At 44.3% G+C, this 19,287-nt stretch overlaps 2 protein-coding genes across 5 annotated transcripts; one reads left to right on the top strand and one right to left on the bottom strand.

Annotated features, from left to right (window-relative positions):
• Positions 1–1,399: 1,399 nt before the first annotated feature.
• On the top strand, positions 1,400–5,762 carry C27H19orf44 (chromosome 27 C19orf44 homolog). Of its 2 annotated transcripts, XM_066566443.1 has the most exons (8): positions 1,400–1,532; positions 1,946–2,527; positions 2,816–3,167; positions 3,731–3,807; positions 3,890–4,349; positions 4,484–4,579; positions 4,673–4,839; positions 5,181–5,762. In XM_066566443.1, exons 1-8 carry the CDS (start codon positions 1,494–1,496, stop codon positions 5,259–5,261), a joined length of 1,854 nt encoding a protein of 617 aa, XP_066422540.1. In that variant the 5' UTR covers positions 1,400–1,493; the 3' UTR covers positions 5,262–5,762. The 2 variants fall into 2 exon arrangements, with proteins under 2 accessions (XP_066422540.1, XP_066422538.1); XM_066566441.1 differs by lacking the exon at positions 5,181–5,762 and having other exon boundaries at positions 4,673–5,146.
• Positions 5,763–5,817: 55 nt separating this feature from the next.
• Positions 5,818–17,975, bottom strand: CHERP (calcium homeostasis endoplasmic reticulum protein). 3 transcript variants are annotated; one of them, XM_066566414.1, is made up of 17 exons: positions 17,876–17,975; positions 17,612–17,785; positions 16,814–16,995; positions 15,903–16,040; positions 15,524–15,675; positions 15,069–15,180; positions 14,638–14,727; positions 13,796–14,033; positions 13,279–13,457; positions 12,467–12,863; positions 11,153–11,391; positions 10,237–10,370; positions 9,878–9,964; positions 9,263–9,412; positions 9,033–9,149; positions 8,394–8,488; positions 7,695–7,888 (listed from the first exon to the last, which is right to left on the bottom strand). In XM_066566414.1, the coding sequence occupies exons 1-17, from the start codon at positions 17,898–17,900 to the stop codon at positions 7,695–7,697; spliced, it is 2,703 nt and encodes a 900-aa protein (XP_066422511.1). In that variant the 5' UTR covers positions 17,901–17,975. The 3 variants fall into 3 exon arrangements, with proteins under 3 accessions (XP_066422510.1, XP_066422511.1, XP_066422509.1); XM_066566413.1 differs by lacking the exons at positions 17,612–17,785; positions 17,876–17,975 and adding an exon at positions 5,818–6,541 and having other exon boundaries at positions 7,703–7,888; positions 16,814–17,483; XM_066566412.1 differs by lacking the exons at positions 17,612–17,785; positions 17,876–17,975 and having other exon boundaries at positions 16,814–17,486.
• Between the last annotated feature and the right edge of the window lie 1,312 nt (positions 17,976–19,287).

The raw sequence follows: 19,287 nt of genomic DNA, 5'->3' as shown, positions 1-19,287 counted from the left end.
TCCTTTTCAGAACCATGGGATTCTAATTTCATTTGTATGCACCAATAGTTTCTCAATCAGATTAGACAAGGAATCTTCAAAACGTGGAAATAAAAAATGAAAACACCCATGGGAATTTCATGTTCATTTCTCCCCATGTTTTATCTCCAAAATATTTTGCATAAACCTCAGCATCTGTTATTGAGAAATTGTAAAAAAATTGTGCGTTCCTCCTTCATTTTGGAAGGAAAACAGAAAAAAATATCCCAGGAAGTCTGTTTTCTTAAGAGGCCTTGGATTACCCATCCAATTTGGTTTCCATTTCCCCTAGGATGAACTGCATGTTTGGAATACAGTCAGGCAAAGAAAGGGGCTCAAGGTGTTCCCCTAGCTAGGAGAAGGAAATTATTTATAAACTGTATAGAGGAATCTCGACTACAGTATAATACCGTTCTGCATTATTGTTATTCTTCATCCCAAAATTCAGGTCCTCAGCACTAGTTCCACCATGGGTTCAGGTTCATCCCAATCCTTTAAAAGACACAGGAAAATTAAGAAAGCAAAACCAGTGCACAGTTCAACTATATTAAAAAGAAATTAAATAATCCACTAACACAGAATAAGGAGAGCAATTTACCTCATGTCTGATTTAGATCATAAATTCATATTCAGTCATCCCAGTCTGTGGGCTTCTTTGATCATTAATTTTCCTCAGTGGTAAACAAACTAAATAATCTTGTGGGTTGCCAGGTGCATTTTGTTATCAATTTTTATTTCATAAGTCTGATCTGGAATTTTAATCAAAGTATATAATTGGAGTATATAGCTATGTATATCTGTCAGCCAGGGTTTTAGAGATAGCCAGGGAAAGTTTTTAAGAACCTTAAACTCAAGTCTTAGGAACTGGCTTACAGCAGAATGATATCACTAGAAAGCACTATTAAAATAACCCAGAAAAACAAAAATCTAGGCAAAATAAAAATGATCCATGGCATAAGCTCAATCGCTATATAATTGTATTACAAGTATATAATGAAGTTGGATACCTTATGCCAAATTTCACTGCGACACGCAGAGCACAAGTTTCACCAAGTCCCTGGAAATGACACACAAGTACAAAGGGCAGGTAATAAGCTACAATATGTTGTTTCAGTGAGGGGTCTTAACGCAAATCCTGCGGAACAACTGGATTCATTCCCAACTCGCTCCAATAATTAGCGAATCGCGGGTTTGTAAAAGTTCCCGTGTATTGACCCCGATGCATGCTGGGGCTTGTAGTCGGGGCACGCTACCGGCGGCTGTAAACCTGCTTGTGATTAGCTGGCGGCGCCGAGCCGCTGCGCGGAGCCAATCAGTGGGCGGGATATTGGGGAGTCGCGGACTCCAGGAGCCGGCCGCGCACCGCCCGCCCTGGCCCGGCCCGGAGAAGCCTCGGCCGCCTCGGGCTGGGCGGACCTGGCGGTGTTCTCTGGGACCCTGTTCCGCCCCATGCCGTCCGTCCTGTCCCGTCCCGGATGGCCGCGATCTCTCGGGCACCCGCGGGCCGAGGGCAGGTGAGGCACCGGCGCCCTGTCTCAGTCTGTACCTGGGCAGCCTCAGCGCGGGCCGGTGTTCGCGTCTTGTGTGGGGAGGGATCTGTACAAGCCCCTTCCTATAGCTCCCTACAGGAGGGTGCAGGCAGGTAGTGCCCAGCTTTGCTCCAGGGAACCAGCGACAGGACGAGGGCACATTCTTAAGCTGTGACAGGGGTGGTTTAGGTTGGACATCAGAAAAGATTTCTTCACTGAAAGGGTGGTTGGACGTCTGCCCGTGGAGTCACCATCCCTGGAGATGTTTAAGGAAAGTCTGCATGTGGCAGCACTCAGTGCTTTGGTCTGGTTAACAACGTGGGGGTCAGGATCAGTCGCAGGTTGGACTCGATGTTGTCAGGTCTTTCTTAGGTCGGTAACTCTGTGATTGTTGGCAGGGCCACAGCCATGTATCCCGCAGGACCAGCACCCGCGGTGACCTAACGCTGGTGGACACAGAGCTGGGGAGCGCTGGAAGAACTCCGTCCCTCCACGGCAGGTTCCTGAAGGCGTGCGGTGGAAACGCTGCTGGGATGCAGCGCTGCCCGAGGCCGGGAAGCACCACGCGGGCAGGGAGCGGCCGTGCGGCCCTGAGCACTGCGGGCAGCGCCGCCCACACACGGCTGAACTCGGTCCTGAATAAAGTGGCACAACTAGAAAGCAAAATCATGGGTCAAAAAAAGCACCTGGAATTGCAGAACGCTGACTCGGGCCTGAAGCCTTTGTCTGAGGAGTGCAGCTCGTCCGCCTCTGGGCATGAAGGTGGTGCCAGGGGCAGGAGGTACTGGAAGAATTATGGTGGCACCAGTGGGAATGGGACCCGCAGGGATGCCTGTTCTGGGGAAGAGGAAAGCATGCAAAGCCCTAAAAGGAGTGTTATGGTTAAACAGCTTGATCTGGATAGTGATGAAGAGGAAATGAGAGAATTGATGGAGAGCTCTTTGGGGTTTTCCAGTGGAAGTGGGAATCAGAAGGTTCTGGTAAGTGATGCTCAGTAAGGTAGAAAGGTAAATACAAACTTTGCTGGATTATGTATTTTTATTAATGCTTTCATATAATTGTTTTAACTGGTTGATTGCTTTTTATTTAGATAAAACTAGCAACTAAATTTTAAGTTTGCATTTGTGTCTTGCTCATGATAGGATTCAGATTCACATCTTAACACGTTAAAATTACTCTATTTTACCCACAATGATTTGTTCTCCCATTAGCAATCTACAATAACAATGAAGTAACACATAAATCTCTTTTTTGTGTTCTTCAAAAAGAGTAAGACTCCAGTTCCATCAGGAAAGGCTCCTCCACCTCGTAAGGAAGTTTCATCAGCAGAGTTATCTAAAACATCTTCTCACAACAAAGACTCAGAGAAAAGTGCATTTAGTAGAGTTAATTCACCAGCACCTTCACCCACCAGCAGAAACCTGTCAGGACATACCACGAGATCTCGATTGCTGTCATCTTCCACAAAAGACAGCACTGTAAACCAAGCTCTGCCTCAAGCAGGCTACACCAAGCACATCCAAGAATCCCTTGAAAGTGACAGAAGTGAAATAAAGTCATTAGATGAATTATTTTCTGAAGGAGCTGATGCAGAAGATCCATCCAGCAGCAGTTTGAAATGTAAGTTTTCTAAAATATTTTCTCAGTAGACTCAGTATCAATTGTACTGATAATCTCCTGATCAATTCTATAAATAAACATGGGCAAATAGTCACTTTGAAAGGATTCACTGGTGAAATTTTACACAAACCAAGGCATGATCAAAGTAATTATCTTGATCTGTTTATTTTTTATCTAGTGTAATAGGTTTGTATTTTTCTTAGCTTTTGACTTAATGGGTTCATATTAATGATGCTGCCCTGGGCAACATTATGATGTCAAAACAATTAGAACATTTAAAGTCGTTTTCCTCTATCAGTGGCACAATGTACCAATGGGTCAAAGTGAGAACAGCTGGAAATGAGGGGCAACAAAAATCTCTTGAACTTCAGGAATGTCAGCTGATCAAAGGAGGAAATTTTAGGAGTTCCTATGAAGTTAAAGAATCAGTGACTGATTGCTATTACATTTTAGTACTGAACTAGGAAGGTAGTACTGATTTTTCCCCCCATTTTTGTCACTTACAGGAAAGTGTACTGCAATTTTCATGCAAATTCTCATGTGTAGGTGTCATTTGTTTGCAGACTTTGGACTGAATATCATGAGCCTTGATGATTTGGCACCAGATACTACCAGTAAGTCAGCAGAATTAAAGCAGAAAGTAAGTAGAAATTCCCCACTAGCACATATTCCCAGTCTGCCTTTGGTGGCGTGTGGAGGTTCTAAAATAAATACTTTTACAGGGAAAAGACATTCAGTTTACTCAAGAATCAAACAAATATGTGAAAAAAAATACATTGCTGGTGGAAGAGGACCAGGCTGCTCTAAAAATGACCAGTGCAATAACTGGTGTGAATGATTCTTCTGAAGAGGAAGTTGAAAAATGTGTCTCTGAAGCTGAAATCTCTGAACATTTAAGTGGAGCTTCCTCAGATTTCCCTCCACACAAACAGGATTATCCTAATCAGAATGAGAGTACCCTTAATTCAGAATATTCTGAAGACTTTGAAAGGTCTCTGTCTGCAACAGACAGGGAATCTGTGGAGGGACAGGCTGAGAGCTGCAGGTCTCCTGGAGCACACCCATGTTCAGAGCCATCCCTGCTGGTGCCCGCAGAGCAGCACAGCCGGGGGCACCGAGTGACCGTCACAGACACTGCAGTGCAGACAGCAGAGCCTCCCCTCACCTGCTGCTGGCCAAAGGGTGAGTTCAGCCTGTCAGCCTGTGCTGTGGCTTTAGGGCAGCTGCTGTCCCAAGAAACTGCAGAAGAACCAAGCAGCAGCACTAAAGCTTTCCCCTGTCCCCACCAATAATTCTGATGCTATCCCTGTGCACAGCAAACCCGGCTGTGGCGCTCGGCCCACCTGTGGGAACCGGCTACATCGACCCAGTGCCAGTTGCCAGTCACACCATCAGCATGGATGCAGTAGAAGGTACCAAAACCACATTTATTCTTCTTTTTCACTCAATTTTCTGCACCTGAGCCCAGCTTGGTTTGCTCAGCCCTTGCTGTCCCTTTCTCACAGCCCTGACTGCGTACAGCCCCTCGGTTCTTGTCTTACACACCATGTGCAAGCAGCACCTGATGCTGACCCAGCAGTTTGTCCAGAACGTTCACCACCTTCACACAGCCCTCGTGGAGTCATTAGAGCATGAGAAGTTCCACTACCATACCCTGGAAGAGGCTAAAGAGGTATTTATGACAAACCAGAGACTGAGCGTGTATTCCTTTCCAAACGCTTGTGGTATTTACAGCAAACTTAGTTTCTCTGCATACAAATAATTAATAAGTTTAAAAGGAAAAAAAAAGACTCAAGTCCTGCTGGAGGCCATAGTTTTTAAAGATTAAGGTTTCTCCTGTAGCATTTAGCTGTCCTCAAATGAGCAGGGCTCATTCAGATGCTGCAACAGAAGGGTCACTTTCTGTGAAACGTGCAGGTATCTTGACATGGAGATTAGTTGCTTTCTACTATTTAATAAATAATAATCTACATAATGAAGACATTAGCTTATTAACTTTTTTTTCTTCTGTAGTACATCAAGAATCACAAATCCCCACCTCTAACAATTGAGCAAGCGCTTGAAGAAATTCGGAGAGAGCCCAGGAGAAATTAAGTGCTTGGACAGTTACTGAACTTCAAGTGACATTTATATTCACAACTCTAAGGCTGAAACAAGAAACCTTTCCAAGTTGCACAGATAAAAGGTTATAAACTGTATTGGAAGAATTCATACAAACTGCTAGGTTAGTATAAATTAGTTAGTACAAGTTGCTAATTAATATAGATAATTTACTTTTCTATACCTGCATGTTTTACTTGTGTACACAATACAGGGATACACAGGAACCTTCAGCCAGACTATGTCAGCAAAAGAGACATCAAGATAACACTTCTGTCTAATGGGACTGTGATAAGTCATCACAGTGCATCATTTATCCAGTGAATTGTGAGATCTGTGATCTCATCTATGATGGTGGGAGAAGTGAAAGTCTGTACAACAGCCCCTGAGAAATACAACCACAGCAGAAAATTACCATATCCTGACTTCAGTGCCATTGTCCAAACAGCATTTCTGTATAATCAGCCTTGTCAGATTACAACAAACCCAAACACAGGCTTGCGTGTGTTTATTGAGATAAATTCCAAACAAGGAAGGCTTATAGCCAAGCTTCAGGAAATCTCAGCTGCATTTTTATTTTAAAAAAATTGTTTATTGGAAGGCAAAACAACAACATTCACAAGTTGGTAACATACAGGTGTTGTATGCTGATTCACAGACGGGTACAGTTCCACAACTACAGTAGATCTAGAACAAACTGATATTCCACCATACTAACTGAATGGTTTTAAGAGGGTTTTTGCTCTACAAACAAACAACTGGAAAAGGGAACTGCCACACAGACCTGGGGAGTGGAAGCGCAGTGTAAGGGCCTAACAGCTCTAGCTGGTGGTCTCTGGAAACAGTTACAAAAGGTTTGTTTCATTTTTCATTTAGATCACAGCAAGTTTCCAAGAACATCTCATTGATAGAAACGTGTAGAGCAGAGAAACTGGATTCTCTTCTATTGAACTAATTAGCTTTTATTAAAGGGTATATACAAAAATATAAAAAGCTCAAAGACTGTGTTCCATTACAAAGCATCACCCATCCCTCAGAGTGCTGGGAAAGCTACCAGAGAACTGAGCCTTGTGTCCTGCCCCGAGTGGCGGCTGCAGCAGCTGCTGGGCAGGGCCTGGAGGTGACTGGAAGGTTCTAAAAGCTTGCACAGTGCTCACAGGTCACCTGCACTGGAACTAGATGCTTCATTCCCCATTTAGACATTAGGATACACTGCTCAGCATCAGTCTGACTTGATCCCAAGGCAGCACCCCTCCACTTCAAATAGAATTAACCTTTTGAGAGAAATAAACATACATTATGGAACTAGAGAACATGCAACCACATCACATAATATCTGTTTTCCACAGGAATGAATGAGGCACAGTCCTGCACCAGGAGCAGTTTGAGTGGGGTTTAATTCTACTATAAAATGGGGAACTAATGGGAAAGTTTTGCAAGAAAATTGGGAATTTTTAAACTTGCTAGACATGTCATAGTAACAACTGGCTGTTTTAAGCACTAATTGACAAGTATTGAGGTACATGTCATAGCTTTCAATTTTTCACCATAGTTTTAACATAATTTGTCACTTTGCCCAGACTTTAATCAGGATTTCTAAAAGTTTAATGTTTTGCAGAAGATGCAAGACATCTTTCTTCAGAGAGTCTTACTCAGATGGTGAAGGGTCTTGTGTTTCATGATTCACTGAAACAACAGGGAGAAGAGTTCTTACACATTCTGCAGTTACCTAAGCTGTCTGCAGTGTTTGGTGGAATGAGGGTTCTGTTAATAAGGAATTTTTCCTTATGGGCTTTATTTGAACCCATTTGATTGCACCGATCCAGAGGCAGAAGTGACATTTCATTGAGCATGCCAGCTTCTTCCTTTTAGCTGTTGACAAGTGCCAATGTTCAATGTATCACAGACTCTCTGCACAAATCCATCATTTGGGGTAATTGTCTTTTTTCTGAACCCTTCCTGCACTACAGGGAATTTATTACAAATTCTGGCTTTGGCAGAATGTGATACTAATGGTAGGAAATTCTGATTAGGGCAGGGTGAACAGCAAGCATGGCCTGACTTGGTTCCAACCACAAGGACCTCCCTGCTGTGGCAGCTGTCCCTTGTGTGGCACAGCTCCCCCTCCACGAACTTTGTGACTGCTTCAAGATTTTGTAGGGCAACATTCAAAGATGCAGGTGCTCAGTATTGCAGCCAGGAAGTGACTTACACAGAACACGCTTATTAATTAACATTTCAGAAATTAAAACACAACACAATGCCTAAAAAGAAAAACTGGCTGTGTTAATCAGAGTACACATCCACTTACCTGCTGTTTTACTGTATCAGTTACATTAGAAAAAATTAACAGCTACTGCTATTTTGATTTGGGTTTACAAAAATCACTTTCAAGTTCATAGAGGTCTCTAAATTGCTGAGAAACGTTCACTTACATTCATCCCTGGCCTTCATGCGTGCGATAAATGAGTAACTTTTATTTCTTCTGTAGTTTTCGTAAGGGTCGTCCAATGCAACTCCCACTCCTTTGTACTGATCCCATTTGTCTCGGATATCACCTCCTTTAATTGGATCTTGAATTCCTTGCTCCTTGGCTCCCAGTCCACCAGATCCACTCCATCCTGCAGCAAGGACACAACACTGCAATCCTTTCACTGCTTTTTTATGACTACAATTGTGAAGACAAACGCAGACATTTTGGAAACAACCAAAGACAGCATCAGTTTGATGAAGCAGGATGGAAACAGACAACCTGAAACAACACAGGAACTGTCCCATTTATTTCACAAGCATTAATATGCAGAGATTCTAGGAGCTGACAGCAGCTTTTTAGTATCCCTAAAAACTGTTAGGAGGGTAAGAAGAAAGGCAGTGCAAGTCCAATCTGTCCAGTCAGCTCTGCTGACCTGCACTGCAGGGAGATGAAATACTTTGGGTAGGGTCAGTTCTATCTGATGCCAAACTCACATCCCTGTCTTCTGCATCTTACATCTCTGAATATTCTTTTGCTGACCTTGGAATGCCAAGGAATAATTCCTTATGAACATGCATTAATGAATTACATCTAAGACTTCGGTGTCTAATTTTGTTTCCTGGCTTGTCTAAGATTCTAGAACAGCATCTTACCCATTTTCACTAGCATTTGATGGCCTTTATTTTCTTCTCCAAGTCTCGATTCTGGTATAGAAGGCCCAGAACTGGAGCCCAAACCAGCAGAAGAACTAAGAAAACAAGAACAACAAATTTAGAACCAGTGATACTAGTCTGACACAAAACAGGGTCAGTTCTATTCCGTCAAGCATTAACATCCAACACAATTCTATCCAGTCTACTAAGCTATTCTTTACTACTAAGCTATTAACATCCAACACTCTACTAAGCTATTCTTTACTACAGCCATCAGAGTATGCAGCTATTGAAGTGCCAGAAACACATCACCTGCTTCACAGCACAAGGGAAATCAAACACTGTGCTCTTCCCAATGGAGCACACACAGAATTACTCCTGCTGCCAAGGAAGGCATACAAGACGTCACAGTTCTGCAGTTTTCACTGCTGCATGCAGTTTTGTTAAAATAAAAAGCCACCACAATAGAGCGATATTCTCTCTACAATATTAGCAGATAAATTGTTTCTAGATCTGCTCTCCATCATCTTTTCTGCTCTTGGATGAAATGCTAATTATGCCCTGGTAAGGAGGCAGTGCCCCTGCAGGCTCTGTTCAAAGAGCCCAGGTAAAAGGAGAGAGGAGCAAAGCAGAGCTTACGGAGGAGTGGGGCTGCGAGAGCGGGAGCGGCGCCGCCTCCCTGGGGAGTAGGACTTGGAGCGAGACCGGGAGCGGGAGCGCGATCGGCTGTGCGAGGAGCGGGACCTGCTCCGGCTCCTGAAAGGGAGAGCACACGAGTTACAGAGCAACCCCGGGGATCCTTGGATCGGCCTCCAGGGCTGGGGTTTCCCACTCCCCCAGTTCCCAAGGCTCAGCCCCCTGTGCCCTACCTGGACTGTGAGCGGGAATAGGATCGCGACCGAGAGCAGGAACGAGAGCGGGATCTCGAGTAGGAGCCGGATGATTTTGAAGATCGTGAGTGAGACCGAGAAGATGAACGACCTCGGCTTTTGGAGCGACTGCGAGACCGAGACGGCCCACTGCAGGAATGAGGAGGGAAACTCCAGTGAGATTCCATGGAGAAGCACCAGGAACACAAATCTACTCCTGATCAAATTCAAATTACACACAAGCACCACTTCTGCACTGAAAGTGTAAGCTTAAGTGTGAAAAACTCTTTCACAGAATCACAAAGCGGTTTGGGTTGGAAGAGACCTTAAAGCTTATCCAGTTCCAACCACTGCCATTGGGCAGGGACACCCTCAAGACCAGATTGCTCCAAGCCCTGTTTAAGCTGGCCTTGGGCACTTCCAGGGATGTGGCACCCACAGCTGCTCTGGGCAACCTGTGCCATGTCCACTTTCTGCAGATTAGACAGAAATTCCAGCACATTGAAACTCATTATTTCATCAGCATGTTGCTGAACAACCTTTCCCTCTGCATTTAGCCCAAGCACCTTCCAGATGAACAGCACAAAGCAGAAGGTGGCACACAGGAGCTCTCACCTATTTCTCTTCTCTTGACCTTTCCTCCGCCTTGCTCTCATTTTAGCTCTGAAGAATTCATACAGTCCGTTCTGCTCCCATCCTTCACTGCAACAAATCAACCACATAGAACCCACACGTGTAAATTCCACTTCAGTTGTGACCTTAAGGATTTTCACAGGATTTTGTACAGAAAAAAGGGTCTGGGAAAAACTGTCTCACAAATCACAGTATAAGATCAAACAGCAAGTGCAGCTGCAATACAACAAGAGCATTAGGAGAACCAAGACACAGGCAAAAGAGAGGGAGGCACTCTGTGATTTAAAGCACCTTCTTAAGAGCATCTTCCTTACCATTTTATTGGCTACACCTACTCTTACCTGTTTCTAGGCCTGTCATGAGATGGTGGACTATAAAATGCCTCAACTGCAGCCAGAAGTCTCTCACTGGGGGGCATTGGAGGTGGAAGACGTATATCTTTGGGATCTAAAGGTTTATACTCGTGATCTTCAAGCTGCCAGAAACAAAACAAATTACATTTGTGTCATGGGGTGGCTACCTGAAGAGTTAAATACAGATTTAGCTGTGTAGAGATCTCAAATTTCAATACTGGATAAAAAAATCATCTGGAAATAAGGATTCTGTAGATGAACCAATGCTCCCTCGTGCTATCACTATTGTGAGTTCTCTGAGAAAAGCCTGCACTGCACAGGTTGAAGTATTAAGTGGTTCACCAGGCAGATGAAATGCAGATCTCATCCACCTTTGTGCTAATGTGTCTGGATGGAGGCCTGGCACAAACTGGTGTTCAAATACAGAATACATAAATGTAAGGATCCCTGAAGATGCTGACACAGGTATGTTTCCTGTTCTCTATCCTTCTTCGTGTGTATATATATAACATTGATACTGTAAAACATCTTCAAGAGAATTCTGATGATGAAGAACTAATACAGTGGCCCCATCAGATCTGTGAGGTCTCTCTGGCCATCTGGAAATCACTGGGGGTTTCCATTTCCTACAAAGAGGGGTCAGACTTGTAAGTATAAATTATTCTTTCACACTGTGGGTTGGACCAGCTTCCTCTAGCACAAAACACATGGAAATTCCCACCATTTCCACTACCTAGTCCCCCAAACTACTCCTGCTCTTATACCCTAGACAACTGCTTGTGGGATGGCAGAATTTGAAATCATACACATTGATGCTGAACTGTCCCTAGTAACAACAACAGGGTTTGGATCTTTTCATCTCACCAGTGCCTTGGTTTGAATCAGTCCCATAGCAAGCACTTACTTTGACAAGTGGAGCCATCAGGCCAGCAGGAAGATCAAAGTAGGGAACGTTTGGCACCAGGCTGGGATCATCGTGGTTCATGTGAGGGGGCCCTTGGCGCCGCATGTGAGGGGGCTGCCCGTTAAATCCATGTGGGGGAGGCCCAAAATCTGGGTGCTGTGGCCCTCCCCAGGGAGGATGCTCGCTGATACCAGGATGAGGCAATCTGTGACCAGGATGATGATGAGGAGGTCCAATTTCTGCAGAGTGGGAGGGTTAAAATGTTTTATTTAGCTATCAAAGAAAGAAGGCAATCAGAGATGTACTTCAATTAGTGCATTTATCCTAAAACCCAATCTCAGCAGATCCAGCAAAGCACCAGAACTAAAGGACTGGAGGCTGGCTCAGGTCCACACTCATGCAGTGCGTTTACCTCCCTGGCCACAGCAACCACTCTCTAGACAACAGGATAGTTCAGCCCCAAGCCACTGCTTCCTTTGGGACATACTGTGATCAAAAGGACTCAAATCCATTGGTTTTCAACCATTTTTGGACTTGGAAAATTGAGAAACTTTTAGGATGAATGTAACAACTCCTACACAGAAACATAATCTATTTTCTAAATGACTTGTCACACAGAACCAGGGTGATCTTTGGCCTTCACACTGACAAGGATCATTCCAGAGTAACAGTAACTCCTGCAGGTGAAATGGAAACTACCTCTGGCCAGGCAAGCTGCACCAGGTTACACTCCCACACATTCCCATGTTCCCACAAGAGAACAAACCCAATGAGGAGGAAGAACTGGAGGTAAGGATCGTTTCACCACACACTACCAAGCCACACAACATTAAATGCAGAAAAATAGAGAGCCTGGCAGTCAAAATAAAAAGAAAGAATAAATGAGTGTATGCACAGGAACAAATCCTTTCAGTCTTCCTCTTAACTTCCTCCATCTACACAGGTCACAGCCCTCACCTATGGGCTGATGTGCAGGTGATTAAATTTACAAGAAAATGCTGCCTCTCACCTTTGAACTTACTACTTTTAAAGCAAAGTAGTTGCAAAAGAGGTGCCTGTAGAGATGCTGACTTGAATTTGGACTACAATTTCTTATTCGTTAGGGAAGACTCAAAAAGCAAGGAAGCATCCAACTCTGCATGTGTTTCCTACTGAGTTCTTGGCAGTAGCTTCCCAAACTCCCAAACTAAGCATTTCTTAGGAAAATCACAACAGTCCACACCAAGGATAAACTGTCATCCCAAATCACTAAATAATTTTGTAATGGCAATCAGCATTCCAACAGAAGAAAACCTGGCCTGGTACACACTTTACCTTGAGGGAAATCCCCCTGGGGGTAATCAAAACGATGAGGATAAGGAGGCCTTTCAAAGGGATGGCGAGGTGGAAAATCATCCTGCATGAAGCGAGGTGGAAAGCGGTTGAAATTATGCGGATGCGGGGGCTGGTTGAATTGGGGATGTTGCTGATGTGGAGGAAATGGGCCTCTGAAGTGAGGTGGCCGCTGCATTCGAAATGGAGGTTCCCTCTGACCCCCACCCCATGGAGGCTGCTCATGCTGGTTGTTCCACGGTGCTTCAAACTGGTTGTTCCACGAAGGATCAGGCTGGTTGTTCCAAGGTGTCTCTCGCTGATTGTTCCAGCCCTGATCTCTCTGTTCGTTCCACATTCCTTCGTGGTTGTTATTCCAGGGAGGACAGTGAGGTGGTCCCTGGAGGTGAAGTACAGAAGCCTGGTCATTAGGTTACAAGAATGAAGAACACAGTAATACACCTTCTTAAGGAAATACAGCCCATGCACAGGTGAAAGAACATTTCAAATACGAGTCTGAATGACTGCAACTTCAGAAAAAAGATGGGAAAAGACCAAACTGTTACTGAACCAAACAGCTCTTGTTCACAGGAATAGCGTGATGGTTAACAAACTGAAATAGGATTATTAACATTTTGCCTTTAACTGCACTCAGAATGACAAAGCTTGGCATTGAAATCTGGATTTCTAACTTTCACAGCTTCCAACTTTCTAGCTTTTCACTGCACTTCCACAGCCAAGGTGGTCATTCCCAACCTCCACAACCAAGACAGTCATTCTAAAGCTCCACATCCGTTTTCAGAACTGTTTCTTACCTGTTGTTGACCCCACGGCGCAACAGGGTGAGGTTGGTCAAACCAGGGTGGTTTATTTGAGGGAATCTGATCATGAGATCCAGGCCCACGTGGTCCACCTGAGGCAGGATCCTGCACTCCAGACCCGGTTGTGTCATACTCTGTAGAACCAGCCAGAGGCAGCTGAGATTTACCATCATCTGGAACAATTTAGAGACTCCTGTCAGCATCAAAGTCACTTGCAGTTAATAAAACATCAGCACACCAGGCTCCAGATCAATTCCTTCTGCAGAAATCTAATTACTGAGAGACAGGATTTCTGATCCATTCAACACTCATCTCTTTGGTTCTTTTTATACTCAAGCATCCGCCTGCACCTGCTGCAAGGTTCTGAACAGATTCAAGCTTTTGCCTGAACCAAACCAGCAGTGCATTGTGCCTCATTATTAAAAAAGGAGTGGGAAAAAACAAACAAAAAAAAAAAGCCATAACATTGTCAGCCAGTGATTTTTGCACAGGTCTCAGGTCAGCTCAGTACCTGCTTGTGTGACTGGAACAGATGGTGGAGCTGAGGTTGGGGCTGCTGTGGGGGCTTGAGGTGGGGGTGTTGATTTCACCTCGTTCTCTAGTGGGGGTATTTGGATCTGTTGCTGCTGCTGCTGCTGTGTTAAACTGTTCACAAACTCCTCATGTTGAGTTTTCAGGTTCTGAATCTGCTGTTGGAAAGCCACTTGCACAGGCTGCACAACCGTTGCATATTCAGTGATCAAATTTGCCTGGTAAAAGAAATGAAGAAGAACAAGTGAACACTGAACCTGTAACACCTACCTTATCCACTTGTTCCGAATTCTCTCTATTGCCCTTCATCTTCTCTCCAAAAAAATGCCTGAGGATGCAGGATAATGGTGGCAGAACCACCCAGTGTCATTACAAAGGTTTGTGGATATTCCTAAAATATTCTCTGAGGCTGAAACCCACCATCTTTAGTACTGCCTTTCCACTACAGCTCAAATCAACAGCATTCATTATTAATAATAAAAAGGAAAAGTTCCTGCTGCCACTACAATTTTTATATTCAATGTATCCAATTTAAAGCCATGTTTGTTTGTTTCCTTTTAACCAAACACTCCCTGCTATACAAGACAGTGTCAAATGTGTACAGGACTGTATCAGTCTGTATCCTGTATCCAGGGCCATATCAGCAGCTGGATTATTGAATGCTTGAAATTACAAGGTTATATTTTACATTATTTTTTGTAATCCCTTGTAAGCAACTTCAAGGGAGGGGAGGGGAGACAAAAATTAACATTATACTTTGAAAAGGAAAATAATTTTCAAAATATTTGCATAAATAAGAAAACTGGTATTTTTGTGGCTAACCTGGTACTGGCCAAGTCCAAGAGCTGGGCTTTGTAACTGCTGAATAATGGACTCATCAAAATACCCATTTTTCTCCCATAGCTGAAGAAGCTGCATGAATAAGAGTGAAAGGAAATTATGAACAATCAAAGAAATACTGAGCCACAGCATTTCTATGTCTTCAGCTTTTCATAAGACCTAGGATTTTTCTATTTATTTTTGAATGACTAAAGATTCAGATGCATTCATCATTGTGATAACTCTTAAATAAAGCCTAAGGACTTTGAAGTTCTATTTTATATGTGTACTAGAGCACCTCCTATAACAGACTTTATGAAGACAAACAGACTAGAAAAATCTCAGTCACCTTCTTGAACCTGCCTATTTGTGAATTTACATAGCACCAACTTAACAAAGCAAAAATCACAGTTAAACCAAAACCAGATACTCACTCTGGCAATTTTCTGTTGCTTATCCTCCTCCACTGCTAGAAAACTGGTACAATAAATAGGCACAACCACCTTCTGTAAAGCAGCCAGAAGATCTCGTGCTTGCTTCCTCTGGCTTCAAGAAAGGAATGGGAAGAGTTAACTTTTTCACTATAACACTAAGTGCATTGGAATATTCAATTCATCTCAACTTCTGCTATACTAAAAGTAGTGGAATCATGAAATAAAGAGTTCTCTCCCTAATGACTTTATTGTAAAATCTTGTCTGGAGAAAAAAAACACACAAAGTAGGTAAAATGGTTTTACCTAAATTTGATTACTAAAACACTATGGACATCTAAGGACAGCTGCTAAAAACAATTAATACGTTAAAATAGTCAAACCAGCATTGTATCTAGGAGAGAAACTGCATCAAATTAATCCAAACAGCAAACTGAAACCCAGAACTGAATTCTTACCAGTGATGCAAAACATCATTGATTAAGTAGATGAGGTGCAGGCGCAGCTCGAAGTGAGCTCCGTCCGCGGTTATCCGGTTCCGCAGGTGCCCGGCCATCAGCTCACAGTGTGCAGGAGACTTGGCATTACTGAACATCCAGTTCTTGCCAGCCTTAGAAAAGCAAAATTTAAAATATTTTAAGTCAGTCTAATGTGTTCCCACGATACAGGCTTCCTATAGCTCTGAAGTAACTGCAGGAAGGGGAGTTTTCAGGAAACAGCTTTCATCTTACCTGCCACACAACATAGATATAAAGCTGCTGTTAATGTACAGAGAATCTCAAAATTCAAACAAACCCACAGTGCCACCAAATCCCTGTGCAGATTCCGATCACTTACTGAGATTGCATCTTTTGTGCAAGTGTCAATTATTGGCTGCAACAAGTTGTCAAATTCATTCATATCTAACTGGGTTTCCTCCAAAACTTTTTGCATTTGTTGCTCGATTGCAAGGGCTACTGCTGATGTGACTTGTTCCTGATTAAAAAAAAAAAAAAAAACAAAAAAAGGAAAAAAAAAGAGAAAGAATTACATTACAGCCAAAATTCTTTTAAAGAATGAAGCTGCTGTATCCTTATCCTCTTGGACCTAAGTGACAATCTCAAGGACCAAAGTCTTTTACAAACACTGTGACTTCATGAAAATCTTTCAATTCTTTGGTTCTGGAAAGAAAAGACTCTTCATATTTTTCTGGAGAAGTTCAGTTTACTTCTAAAATCTATCATGTAATAAAAAAATAATTGCAAGAAGCTCTTAAACATAAGGAACATAACCAAGGCACAAGGAACTCTTCAGTTTGGTTTTCAGCAGCTTTAACAGTTAAATGTCTCCTGCAAAAATCAGCTAGCTGATAGCAGCACACAGTTCCCCTCCAATCTAAGTCAGAATACTACAAACTGGAACATCTTGCAGTTCCCAGCAACCTGCAGCATCAAACCAAGGTTAAAGCAGTCACAATTTATTCCACTCTAAAACTAACAAGATTTTTCAAAGAGCAAATAGAAGGTTTTAATCATAGATCACTCGTCCCATAGTAACATAACCCACATGCAATCATAACCCAACCTACACACCGGATACATCCATTCTAGGGGAACGATGGCATTTGCCACACAACAAAAGTAAGGAAAGCAACATCCCCTCACCTCCAGCTCCACTCAGCAGCATACCATCCTTTCCCCCTTCACTCCTAATTCCTACAGCCACTGACAGGCCAGAATACACCAGATGAGTGCTCATCTCACACCAACCTGTCTCATAGCCAGGAGATGCTGCTCCTGCTGCTGCAGGTTCCACTGACTCTGCTGGATGAGCTCCTCCACAGACGGGGTGCCCTGAGGGGCTGGGATGGGTGCAGCCGGCGGGAGCGATGGCTGTGGCAGGGGCTGGATCTGTGCGGAAGCCTCGATATCTTGGCTTTGCTTGCACAACACTATCAGACAGAGTAAACTTTGAAAGTAAACCTCCCAGAGAAACCTGCTACCACCAGCCCACGGGTGAAAATGGCACCAGTTCCAAATAGAGCCTCGCTCTGAGGGGGTGAGAGGGGTCTCCAGAGCTGCTTGGACAATGCTCTGACACTTGGTGGGAATCTTGGGGTGTCCTGTGCAGGGCCAGGAGTTGGACTCGATGATCCTGATGGGTCCCTTCCAACTCAGCATATTCTATGATTCTACGGTTAACGCAAAATCACAGGTGGATGGTGCCAAAGAGGAGAGTCAGCAACTCCCTGTGCACTTCCAGAGGGACAACTCCAGGACAAGCCGAGTGACTTCCGGCTCTCCAGGTGCCGAGCTCCGTCTCACCACGCTGCCCGTCCCTGCCGCTCCCCGCCTCCAAACCCACAACCGGGGCCGTGAGGAGCCGTGGGCAGCGCTGAGCCAACTACCGGGAACCCCGAGCGCAGGAAGAGGCTGCAAACCGGTCCCGGCGGAGCAGGACGAGACCAGAAGAGACAAAAGTGTCTCCGCCGGCCGACCCCGAGACCCCGCGGCCGGCGAGGGAGGGAGCCCCGAGCCGGCCCTGCCCAAGCCGCAGGCCCCACTCACGCTGCTGCTGCTCCAGGGCCAGCTTGTACTTGTAGTAGCCGTAGAAGTCGCCCCCGAAGAGGAAGGAGAATTTGGGGTTCTCCTTCTGCTTCTCCATCGTCATCTTCTCGAACTCGGGCCCGTTCCGCGCCACAAACTGCGCCAGCTTGTCGATGACATTCCGCAGCTCCTGGTCTGTGGGGAAGCAGCGCCGTCATGCCCCGCTCTCCCTCCCATTCCCGCGGTCGCCCCCCGTTCCCCCCGGCGCCCCCGATGGCCCCTCACCGTCGGGCGGCAGCGGCATCTCCATGGCCGCGGCTCCCCGGCCCGCTGGGCCGCGCCGCTCTGCCCGCCGAGCAGCTGCGACACCCGCGCGGCCGCGCTTTACGGCCCCGTCGCCGTGGAGACGGCGCGCGGCGCCGCTGACGCGGGGTCGGAAGTCGCGGTCGGAGCGGCGTGAGGGGGAGGGAATGATTGAATTAAAACAATTAAATAACAATTAAACAGGTTAAACAGCAATTAAATAACGAGGGAACCGCTGAATGTTGGGGTTTGGCCGCTGTGGAAAGTGCATGTATTTTATGATTGGCTTTTCGCTAATATTGAAATGAATGTTATATGTGTTGTGTTAGAAAATGATGCTGTATTAATTCTCTTAAGTACTGTGTTAAATGTAGGTTTAGGTTATAAAAAATGTTCAAATAGAAACTATGCTATGTAGGATACTTTTATTAAAGAAAGGACTCGCAGCGAGATAGCAGCCACAGGACACCTGAATCTTTCAGAGAAAAAGAATTTATTGCTCTCTTATTAGAAAAAATGAACTTCTTCCTGCCTCGAAGGTGCTGTCAGGATTCAGAGGAAGAAGCTGATGATGACCAGACAGAATCCTGTATTTGAATGGAATTTATGCATCATGTATGAAGTGTATGAATATGCAACAGGCTGTTGTTTTTAAGGGTTATCCTTTGATAACGTGGGTCCTTTTTTGGGCTTATACTGCCCAGAAAAAGGTACCTGGACGTCCGTAACTCTTTGTCTCTATTGTCTCATATTGTCCTAATTTAATTTGTCCAAATTATTATTACTCTATTTGTATTACTATTTTTATAGCCATTTAATTACTGTTAAACTTTTAAAATTTTAAAAACAAGCAATTGGCATTTTTCACAGGATCAATCCTGCCTCCTTTTTACTGAATTGTTGTAATGAGTCATCAGCTTTTACCCAGCTTCAGTTCAGTATCTTTTTAATGAAATTTTTGGTTGTTTTGATCCTGAACTTGCCAAACCCTTAAGTTTGCTAAATTAACCCTGAGAAGGTTCTACAAGCCAATGCTGAGGAGATTGGGGATTGCATAGTTAGGATCTTATGGTCCTTCAAGGGTTGGGTTCACCTCCTGATTTTGGTGCCGAGGGAAACTCCGAGTTAACACGGATCAAAATAGGAAACAGTTCCCTCATCAAAGTCAGCTTTCCAAACCTCTGCTCAGGATCCAAAAGAAATGGGAATGCCCTTGGCAAAAAAGGTGCTTTTGAGACAAAGCAAGCTTAAAATGCCTGTAAGCGGGAAATCCAGGAGAAATGGCTGCTGGCATCCTGGGCTTGCCAGGCAGGTTTTGTACTTGATTGCAAGGCAGTTTTCCTGCCTCTGCATGGGGTGGCACCTGCATCCCACTGGAAAGGGGAGAGAAACAA

The sequence above is a fragment of the Molothrus aeneus genome, chromosome 27 (genome assembly GCF_037042795.1).
Source record: "Molothrus aeneus isolate 106 chromosome 27, BPBGC_Maene_1.0, whole genome shotgun sequence".
NCBI lineage: Eukaryota > Metazoa > Chordata > Aves > Passeriformes > Icteridae > Molothrus > Molothrus aeneus.
The sequence above is the reverse complement of the archived record's forward strand: the minus strand, read 5'-3'. Positions and strand labels throughout refer to the sequence as shown.

Coding starts and splice junctions, on each gene's coding strand:
- CHERP (XM_066566412.1), bottom strand. CDS start 17,224: ATGCTGAGTTGGAAGGGACCCATCAGGATCATCGAGTCCAACTCCTGG. Junction 11,392..12,466: donor CCAGGGGGATTTCCCTCAAG/GTAAAGTGTGTA, acceptor CCCACTCTGCAG/AAATTGGACCTCCTCATCAT. Junction 8,489..9,032: donor TCTCGCAGCCCCACTCCTCC/GTAAGCTCTGCT, acceptor TTGTTTTCTTAG/TTCTTCTGCTGGTTTGGGCT.
- C27H19orf44 (XM_066566441.1), top strand. CDS start 1,494: ATGGCCGCGATCTCTCGGGCACCCGCGGGCCGAGGGCAG. Junction 1,533..1,945: donor CACCCGCGGGCCGAGGGCAG/GTGAGGCACCGG, acceptor GATTGTTGGCAG/GGCCACAGCCATGTATCCCG. Junction 4,580..4,672: donor CAGCATGGATGCAGTAGAAG/GTACCAAAACCA, acceptor CCTTTCTCACAG/CCCTGACTGCGTACAGCCCC.